Genomic DNA, 10,383 nt, shown 5'->3' with positions numbered 1-10,383 from the left:
GGCAAAACTGGGAAAATCATATTCAGTCAAGTGATATATTCTGTCTCTACAGATCTCATACTTCTACACATTTAGTAAAGAATTATCGTTTGTTTAACACGGAAAGATATCTACGAGTTTTATTAACAAGATTTAGATTTGGCATTTCTGAAATTCATATGCACAGATATCGTTATAAGATTGTTGATCACACAGAGAAGTTGTGTCCTTTGTGCAAGCTGTCAAATGAAGATGAAGTGCATTTTGTTTTGATGTGTCCTGTGTTGCACGGATTTCGCGTAAGATTTATTCCAAAGAAATATTATGAACGTCCATGTTTGTTTAAATTATGTTTATTGATGGCATCATCTGATGATGGTGTCATACGTAATCTCGCATTGTATTTACACAGAGCTTTTAAGTTAAGAGAAACGGTATTATCATAATTTCTGTAACTAATTGTGAAAATGGTGAATGTTTACTGATAGTATGGTGCCATCTGCATAATTTCTGTAACTAATTGTGAAAATGGTGAATGTTTACTGATAGTATGGTGACATCTGCATACTGTATTATCGCCCTTCATTCATATGGGGCTATGGCCTTGAGTGAATAAATCGTCTCAGTCTCAGTCTCTCTCTCTCTCCCTCCCCCTCTCTCCCTCTTTCTCTCTTCATCATTAATTTTCTTGCCCACAGGGCCGGATGTAAACAAGCACATTGTTTTTAACCCTCCCCTCTTGAAATAAATATTCGTTTGTTTGTTCTCTCTCTCTGTCTCTCCCCCTCTCTGTCCCCCCCCCTCTCTCTCTGTCCCCCCCCCCTCTCTCCCCCCCCCCATATCCCCCCCTCTCTCTCACTCATAAGATACTTGTCGGATCTGTCCAGATCTGAGGACTGTTTCATTGACCGTTCAGGAGCTTTGGAGAAGAGGACTGTTTTCAGTTGGTTACGTACCCTTTGCTTTTTTTTCTTCTTTTCTTGTCATTTATTATTTTTCAAATCATCCTTTCTAGCTATCTGTCAGGCGTAGAAGCTTCACAGTGTTTGTCTCAGTTGTAAAGATCGAACCTTTCGTGGAACTATCAAGCATATTGCTGAAGTCGAGATTTATCTGTTGGGCACAAACGGTGTACTGCCAACTCCAGAAAGACCCATTTTCGTTATGGTCCTACTGGCACACACACACACCTAACACACGCGCACACACACGCAAATACACGCACACACACACGCGCGCAAACACCCCCCCCCCCCCCACACACACACACACAGAGCTTTAATTTGATTTCTCCAAGGAAGCAAATATGTGCATATTTCATTTGATTTCATGTTGAATCAGGCAGACTTGATTTTGAATATCGATGTTTTTAGTTCTCTCACAATTGATTTCTGTGTGTGTTTTCTTTCATATTTTAGTAGCTTCCAATGGAAAGATTTATGTAATGTATTTATTGTCGTTTTCGCACACCTTCAGCCCTGAAGTGGTCGACTGTGGTATTAGTATGAACTGACCCCTCCCTTCTCTTCTTTGTTGTTCGCGTGCCCTCTGTGTGTGTGTGTGTGTGTGTGTCTGTGCCTGTGTCTGTGTCTGTATCTGTGTCGAGACGCAGTTTGGGAGAGGGAAGGGGAAATAGGGTAAGCATGAGGGCGGAGAGTAGGACGTGCGCACCTGCGATATCTCAGCAGATGTTTGTTCCAGTGACATTTTATTTTTCATTATTTCTTTCAGTTAATCAGTTCATTCCCATTCCTCAAAATTCTCAGATTTGTTCCATTGACATTTCATTTTCATTATTTCCTTCAGTTAATGAGTTCAGTCCTATTTTTCAAAACTCCCAGAACGATTACTCTGCCGTCACATTACCACCCGTTTCTTGAGTGTTGATGATCCGTGGTGACTGTCCGTCTTCAAAGTCATCCAATGGGATTGGTGTTGCCGGCCTGGGTGGGGTCGTACTCGGGTTGTCCGGGACAGCGCTGCACCAGGGAACAGCACTCCGGGTAGGGGAGGTCCGGGGTTACTTTGGTCACGTAGCACTTGGTGGAGTTAAGCGGTATGAAGGCAGCCCCGCAGCTTGAAGCGAAAGAATAGAATATGTATAAGTAACTCATTTATGATACTCTTGACATGATTCATTTCAATGGAAAACGCTGTAGATCTTAACAGAACATCACGATACAAACGGTACAGTGCATCACCCAGCAGCATAAAACAGTTAACACAGTGCAATGTGAAGCAATGTGGAACAACACACCATGATTCAAAACAAGCGATAAAAACTGCTCATTCACCTGTAACAACCGTAACCTTGGGAATCACCGAGGCAGGAACATTTCATGCACTGGGCCTTCACGCTGGTTCCAGGAACAATTTCAGGGATCCAAGTTTCACCTTCACCCACCCCATCGGGACAATCATCTGTCGAGGAAAATAGAGAGAAAAAATGAAGATGGGGGTGAACGCTATCTCTGTCAACATCACCATAATTGCTGTCACCGTAGTTTGGTAGTTCTATGCTTACCTCTTTTACTGATCAGTCGCTAACAAAGTTAATGGGCTGGTTAGCCTGTCAACGTTTGATAGATGATATCATTGTGGTTCGTCGTCCGGCTACAAACGGCGCATCAGGTCAGCCAACATTAACACAGAATGCAGAAACTGCCTGATACTTTTTTTCAGTGACTGGTTTGATCGGCAAACCCCAGCAAAGCCCAAAGCGCCCGTCGAGAGGTTCAGAATTAGATTGAATTAAATGATGCCTATTGATAACAAAACGAGTCTTGATCGTAAATATAGTCTTGATAACATAGTGAATTGCACATGATCTTAATGCCTCTGTCTTTATGTATATCTGTAATCGTATATGCTTACATAATATGTATATCACTATATGTTGTTAATGTCAATTTTTATATCATGTAATATTACTAAATGTATCGTAAGGTAATTATAATGTGGAGTTAAACCTTATAAGTTAGGCTACATGAATGTATGTATGCATACATGTATATGAGTATTACGTGTCTATGTGTCAGTCAGTCAGTCAGTCAGTCTGTATGCATTTCTTTCCATTGGCTTCTAAAACATTGAAATATAGCCCACAACAGTTTTGGCGAATTTTGTATCATTCATAAAACACCCCATTGTTTCTTCTTTTTTTATCGTCCCATTTTTCTCTCATCTCTTTTATATATGTATGTAGAACAAAAATGGAGGAAAAAAGGTTGATTAAAGATAATAAAATACGAGGTTCTTCGTCGAGAGCTCTGGAATGTGTCAAGTAATGTGGAAATCTCCGTTTCCGGTCCGAGTCAGATGTGCATATAACGGAGGTTATCACATTAGTTACACGATGCACAGCCTTTGGAGTTATTCCATAACCTGATGCTGACTGAAGAGTATCACTAAATGCAATGGTGTCTGAAAAAGTATCAAGCAAATGTACACTGATTTTTCCTCAAATATGTATGTATACAGCGTTGATCTTGTTATTTTGTCGAATGTTTTCTTGCTGTTTTTCTTGCTGCAACTAAAAGATACACTTGACACATACTTGAAAACTAAGAACACACACACACACACACGCACACACACACACACACACACACACACACACATATATATATATATATATATATATATATATATACATATATATATATGTGTATATATATATATATAGAGAGAGAGAGAGAGAGAGAGAACCTTTATTGTTTGTAGATAGGAAATAGACAGATAGAGAGATAGATAGATACATACATACATACATAGAGAGACTGAATGATTGGATGACAACCTTTATCGTTTATAGATGGCCATGTTAGATCTTTAAACAAAGGTGAGCAAAACCCACGGTGTAAAGGACATTGAATATGGAACATCGAGTAAATGATCCTGTATGGCACACACACACACACACACACACACACACACACACACACACACACACACATTGTATATATAATGAAACTGCATGAATTAGGTAACTCGCCTTGCTGCTACAATAGAGATAGAGAAGGGCCTGAGAGGGAGAGATGTGGTATATATGTAATTATATAGAGACAGCAAGAGCAGAGCATATTTTAGTGCAGAAAGATGGAGAAGGGAAATGTAGGCTTTGGCGGCCTTTCAGTTGAGACCGACAAGCATTCCGCTTTCACTAAAGGAATGTTACACTGTGGTAGGATAAAGTTCAATGGTTCAAATATCAATAAAAGACAAAAAGATCGATAATGGTATTAACTCTGAGTTACATAGAGAAATAAAGAAAATTTATGATTTCATTGGAAACCATTATCCAAGTGATTTCTGTAGACAGCGAATAATTTACTTGATCTGTAAATGGAAGATGAATTGTTTTTAGACCAAATATGTCAGGACTGTTCCTTGCATGTGGTGCGTACATTACAGACAATCGCACACAAACTTGCCATATGTTAGAGTCCCACATCCCTGACCTGAAACCACTCTCCGAAGTCGACGATTTTCAGCTATCCATTGCTAATGTACTTTTTTTCTTTTCAAATCTTTGTTGCACAGTCCATTGGTTTACTGTCATAACTGTTAATTACTCATTCTGAGGATGTTAGATTGTCATTTAATCATAAGGTCACTGCTCCTTTTTTCTTTCTTTTTTTAAACAAAATATCACCACAGTTATATTTAGTATCCATACAAAACCTTGGACAACAAATACATGCACGCCTACACATACACGCACACGCACACACACTCACACACACACAGACAGACACACACACACACACACACACACACAGAGATTATAACTATAGAAGTATAAATGAAAAAGTAATGAAAATAACGAATGTTTGCGCACAAAGTAGACCCATAAATTTTGTTTAAATGTGATCATGCCTCTCTTGTCTGTCAACACAAAAGTTAATCAAATAATTACATGTTTCAGAATCAGCTTTTCCACATTTGAATGTGCAAATGAATCCGGATGAACTCACTTGTCTTCAGAATTTATGGTAGTTAAAAAGCTAAAGCTTTTCCTTATTGAAAACACTACATTAAAGCAGCTGGAATCCTTTTTTGAACACACACTCTCTCTCTCCCCTCACGCACATTGACACACAGACAGACACACACAGACACACAGTCACAGACACACACACACACACGCGCACACACTGTGACGCGCGCGCGCACACACATACACACACACGCGCGCACACGCACACATTGCAGTTAATGTTCGCAACACAAAGATACTAACCTAACACCATGAACGCAGCACCATCTGCCAGGGGTAAACAGGTAAGTATCCCCAGGCATACTGTCAGCAAAACTCGTGTTCCTTTCAACACAGCCATTCTTGATCCTGTGTCTTTCAGTGCTACTGGACATGTGTGGAATGGGAACCGTATTTATAGGAACGAAAGTTCAGGCTTATCAGTAGTGACCCAACCAGCTTTTCGTCCTTTATCTTCCTTAATTAGAAAATCTATGTAAAAAGAAAAAGGAGTACAGGTGGGAGGCGTAGAAGATGGATATGAAGAGAAGATTACGTGTCAAATATGAATTCTGTCTGACTGTCTACCTTCGTAAGTGTGTATGTGTGTGTCTGTGTGAATATATATATATATATATATATATGTATATATATATATATATATATATATATGAATATATATATATGTGAATATTATGTGTGTGTGTGCTTGCATGCGTGCGTGCGCGCGCGCACGTGTGTGTGTGTGCGTGGAGAGAGAGAGAGAGAGAGAGTGTCAAAAATGAAAGATTCCAGCTGCTTTAATGCAGTCTTATCAATAAGGAAAATCTTTAGCTTTTTCACTACCATATTGAAAACTGTTAAGAGCTGAAAAGACGGATGAGTTCATCAGGATTCTTCTGCACATACTAATGTGGAAGCAACAAAATTCTGGAACACGTATTTTGTATTCATAGACACGAGAAACATTATCACATTTCAACGAAATCGATAGGCCTACTTTGTATGCAAACATTCGTTATTTTCATTACTTTTTCATTTAAATTTCTACAATTATAAACTGTTCATTTAACAAATCACTTTCTTCTTCCAAGAATATATACTTTATCATTGCTGCTGTATTCCAGATCTGTCAGAGTTTATTCTTACCTTTACTACGTGTTGTGTTTACAAAGCCGAATTTCCCCATGTTATCTCGCACATTTCATATATATGTTTCAATACCAAACCAGGCTTCACTGAGTCTGATAGCGTGCACTGAAAAACATTGACGGGTTCAGATGTAAGATACATTTATTTTTTCCATGTCTTTTTCCCCCCATGTTTTTCTTCGTGTCATTCTTTTTTCTCTTTCTATTTTTGTGGTTCTGTTTCGTTGTCAGAATTGTTCTTTTGGCACTGGAAAAAAAGAAAGATCTAGAAGCACCTCTAGAAATGACTGAATCTCTGAGGAATTATTTTGTTTGGATTCAGTCAGCATTGAACTCATTCTCTGAGTGACACCACGCAAATTTATTTTCATAGCAGTAGGATTAATTATTATTGATATGTAGCATGAGCAGGAGTGATGAAAAGAAAATTAGAAGTAAAACAGGGAGGAGTGCTATGAGCATGACCTCACCTCATCTGTTGGCAATACCAAAGTGAGTGCATAGGTGAAACGACCCTGCTGACACGACGACAGGTTTTTGAGAACAAACACAGGCGAAACGTGTGGCACCGTGTGAATCAGTTTATAGACTGGTTACGTCTAGATAAGGAATAATCTGTCAGGGGAAAGACACCGACTTGTTCCTTTGTCAGAGGTCAAGACCTGTACTGCATATGCCCAGCAGCCGAATAGTTTATTCATTTTTTTTCTTCTGAATTTTATTTTAATTTAATTTAATCTAATTGCATAAAAAGTAATGATTCAAATGTGTGTGTGTGTGTGTGTGTGTGTGTGTGTGTGTGTGTGTGTGTGTGTGTGTGTGTATATTTTGTTGGTTTTGGTATTTTGCTGCTGTGGAAAAAGGAAAATTCATCGAACCTCAGTTCTGCTCTCGTAAAATATACACAAACGAATTTTGCGCAGTTTCATTTTCAAGGAGGCGTCAGACATACACACACACACGCACACGCACACACACACACACACACACACACGCGCGCGCGCGCGCACACACATACACACACAGAGTAGGGACAGATATGAGAGTTACATTTATTGTGTTGATCGTTACTGTTTTCGATTTGCTATTTTACAAATCAGATTTTGTGCCTTGCCTCTTCATAACAACGTGTTTTGATACAGCGAATGCTATCAAGATGAAATATTTTAATTTTGTAAGACAGGTTTTGAAGATGTGATCCATTTTTTGTATTCGAATATTTCTTGTACAACGACTTTTAGAAGTAAAACTTTTTATGTCTCTGTCGATGCAGCACTGTCCAAGCTATTCAAAACAACTAACAATACTTGTAGGTTGAATGTGTCAAGATATGTTTTTCATACTTTCAACAGAAAGAGAAAAATAAAAATTTAGTTTGTCAGAAATAATTTTATCATATTACTGGGTATAATTTTTTTTTCGTTTCACTGTAACTGTAATTGATGTTCTCTTGCTCATGGTAAATCTTAGTATACTTTGCCATTTGATAGCTCTTATTCATCTAATTGTTTTACGTGTTGTCCAGTGTATAAATATGCATTTCAACGCATCTACATGTGGGATGCGCGTGTTGAACATTTACTTTGACCCTTTCCCGATCCTAGTCCTTTTGTATTGTTCTGAGAGAGAGAGAGAGAGAGAGAGAGAGAGAGAGAGAGAGAGAGAGAGAGAGAGAGAGATTTCTCTGAGTTACATTTCTAGGTTATTTACGTAACAAACTATAACATGTTTCAGTTCCTGTGTTTGGCAGCAGAGTGAAAGAGCTTGGACTTCTAGCACCCAAATAACAGCGTCTCAAAATCATCGACCACTTTTTGATGTCTATTCAGACAGTGCTATTTTACCCATTTGTCTGTCTCATTCCATGTGTCATTCTGTCTCTGTCTCTGCTTCTGTTTCTCTCTGTCTCTTTCTGTTTCTGTCTGTCTGTTTCTGTTTATGTCGGTCTGTCTGGCTATATACGTAATTTGGCACCATATCAATACAACTCTTTTTTTCTTTTCTTTTTCTTTTTTTTTTTTGTTAAGAGGGATGGTTATGTCATGATGAACTGCCATGGTTCTGGTGCCATTATGAAACGTTATCACCTTTATTCATAAGGAAATGTGGCCTTGAATATGTCTGTCTCTCTCTCGCTTCCCTCTTTTTTTCACACTTATTCCCAAATGAAGCATTTGTCTCTCTTATTCTGTTTCTTTGTGACTTTTTCCTCTTCACTCACTCACTCACTCTCTCTCTCTCCTTTTTAACCTTCACTTTTGTCTCTTTCTCTGTTGGAAATCCGGGTATATGCCGGCATAGTTTGATGTTTCGGCAATTAAACATTCATTCCATTGTTTGGTGTGATGTGATTTTTTCTATTGTCTCTTTTTTGTTGTTGCTGTTGTTGTTTTGTATTGTTTGGGTTTTTTTTTCTTTTTCTTTTTTCGCGCGTGTGTGTGTGGTGGGATGGGGGGTGGGGGGGCGGGGGAGAATGGGCCCGGCGCCCATGAACTGAGGAGTCACAGTGACTCAGAGAGAGAGAGAGACATCGGGAAAACAAACACATACACGTACGCAAGCACGCATATGCATGCAGACACACGCAGGTGCGACACGCATACACTCAGTGGCACACACACACACACACACACACACACACACACACACAGAGGGACAGTGCCTGCACACATAATACCTTTGGCTGGCAGCCAGTATATTCTGCTGATAAAAATCATTCCTTTGTTGCGGAATGTTGTTTTGTGTGTGAAAACTAATATTATTGTCAACTTGTGAAAGAGGCCGTGTGGAGAAACGAAACAAAACAGTGTGTGCGGTTTGTAAGAGACTGAGTTCGAAACTAATGTACACTTAGAGTCATTTTCGAAGACTGACAAAACGCCGCACTTTTTCAGATTTAGATATATTGCTTTTCAATGGAACACACGGTAGGTTCGATACCCCGGCAAACGTATGATCTTGCATCTTATACCTATAGGTATATATCACCGGTATGTTCCTAAAATAAATCAAAACTGCATGTTGCATGACCCGGCTGACGTAGGCCCAAAAGGCATACATAATCTTATACATAGGCAACTTGACTATGATATACCCAATGTATTAGTAGGCAAACACTGCCGTCACACTCATGAGTCATGTTCATGCACGTGACCGGCGCCCACATGCAGTCAGTATATATATACACACAAAAAAAACGCGCATGTATGTTAGCGGCACATTCAACATAATTTTCATCATGATAACTGAACTGAGTATCAGCATGTCATAATCAGTCGGGACCGGCGGCAGGTCAAATAGGTATACCTACTATAATTATTTCTGTATCAATTTTAAACTTCTGAAACAACCATTATGAGTAGGGCCTGCCGCAGTTCTGAGTTGTATGAAAAATTCAGTTAAAATTTGAATCGAAGTTTGTGGCATTTTGAATGGGTGGACTCGGAGTGTCAGTCGTGCGCCTAGTCATCACTCCGTGCACAGCCCCCACCCCCACCCCCCTCCGCCCCCTTCCGGCCAAACCACCGCCCTCCCACTGGGGCAAGCCCCCAATGCACCTCCCCTCCCTCCCCGTCTCAACGCGCGCGCAAGCGCACTGACACGGTTGCACATCATGCACGGTATCTACTTCATTGTCGTCGCTCTATTGATCTCTCTTTCTGGCTTTTAAGCTCACGGTCTGGGCTTTCGAATGGTCTTTCTTTCTTTCTTTCTTTCCGTTACACGACCAACATCGACTTGCCGATGACTCTGTCGTGGTTCATGCATGCTGGGTATTTTCGTGTCTCCATAACCCACCGAACACTGACACTGATGGATTACAGGATCTTTAACGTGCGTATTTGATTTTCTGTGTGCGTATACACACGAAGGGGGTTCAGGTACTAGCAGGTCTGCACATATGTTGACCTGGGAGATCGGAAAAATCTCCACCCTTTACCCACCAGGCGCCGTTACCGAGATTCGAACCCGGGACCCTCAGATTGAAAGTCCAACGCTTTAACCACTTGGCTATTGTGCCCGTCCGGGGCCTCCACCACATGACTGTCCTCCTATCAGCTTTGTCTTCAGTAATTGTGTAATTATAGCTCTCCCAGCATGCATGCATAATGCTGTCACGTCTCGATCGTTTTATTTCTCCGTTCCTTACTTTTCTTCGCCTCTTTCTGGGTGTATGGTATGTAAGTAGGCCGTATATCCATCATTATTATTAGGGGCATACCTATACCTTTCAGATCCATGTCTTCCGAACTATGCCGCCGTGGCAATCACCAC

The 10,383-nt window shown here is 40.1% G+C and overlaps 1 protein-coding gene across 1 annotated transcript; it reads right to left on the bottom strand.

The window, feature by feature from the left end:
- Window positions 1–1,654: 1,654 nt before the first annotated feature.
- On the bottom strand, window positions 1,655–5,340 carry LOC143291161 (uncharacterized). The gene is made up of 3 exons (XM_076600866.1): window positions 5,222–5,340; window positions 2,274–2,400; window positions 1,655–2,055 (listed from the first exon to the last, which is right to left on the bottom strand). Exons 1-3 carry the CDS (start codon window positions 5,316–5,318, stop codon window positions 1,896–1,898), a joined length of 384 nt encoding a protein of 127 aa, XP_076456981.1. The 5' UTR covers window positions 5,319–5,340; the 3' UTR covers window positions 1,655–1,895.
- Window positions 5,341–10,383: the final 5,043 nt, after the last annotated feature.

Source organism: Babylonia areolata, chromosome 1 (assembly GCF_041734735.1).
Source record: "Babylonia areolata isolate BAREFJ2019XMU chromosome 1, ASM4173473v1, whole genome shotgun sequence".
Classification (NCBI taxonomy): domain Eukaryota; kingdom Metazoa; phylum Mollusca; class Gastropoda; order Neogastropoda; family Buccinidae; genus Babylonia; species Babylonia areolata.
This window is presented reverse-complemented; position numbering and strand designations above follow the sequence as displayed.

Excerpts from the sequence above, each read along its gene's own strand:
- LOC143291161 (XM_076600866.1), bottom strand. The coding sequence starts at position 5,318 with ATGGCTGTGTTGAAAGGAACACGAGTTTTGCTGACAGTATGCCTGGGG. Across the intron at positions 2,401-5,221 it reads TGCTGCGTTCATGGTGTTAG|ATGATTGTCCCGATGGGGTG; the intron begins GTTAGTATCTTT and ends TTTCCTCGACAG. Across the intron at positions 2,056-2,273 it reads CAAGGTTACGGTTGTTACAG|CTGCGGGGCTGCCTTCATAC; the intron begins GTGAATGAGCAG and ends TTTCGCTTCAAG.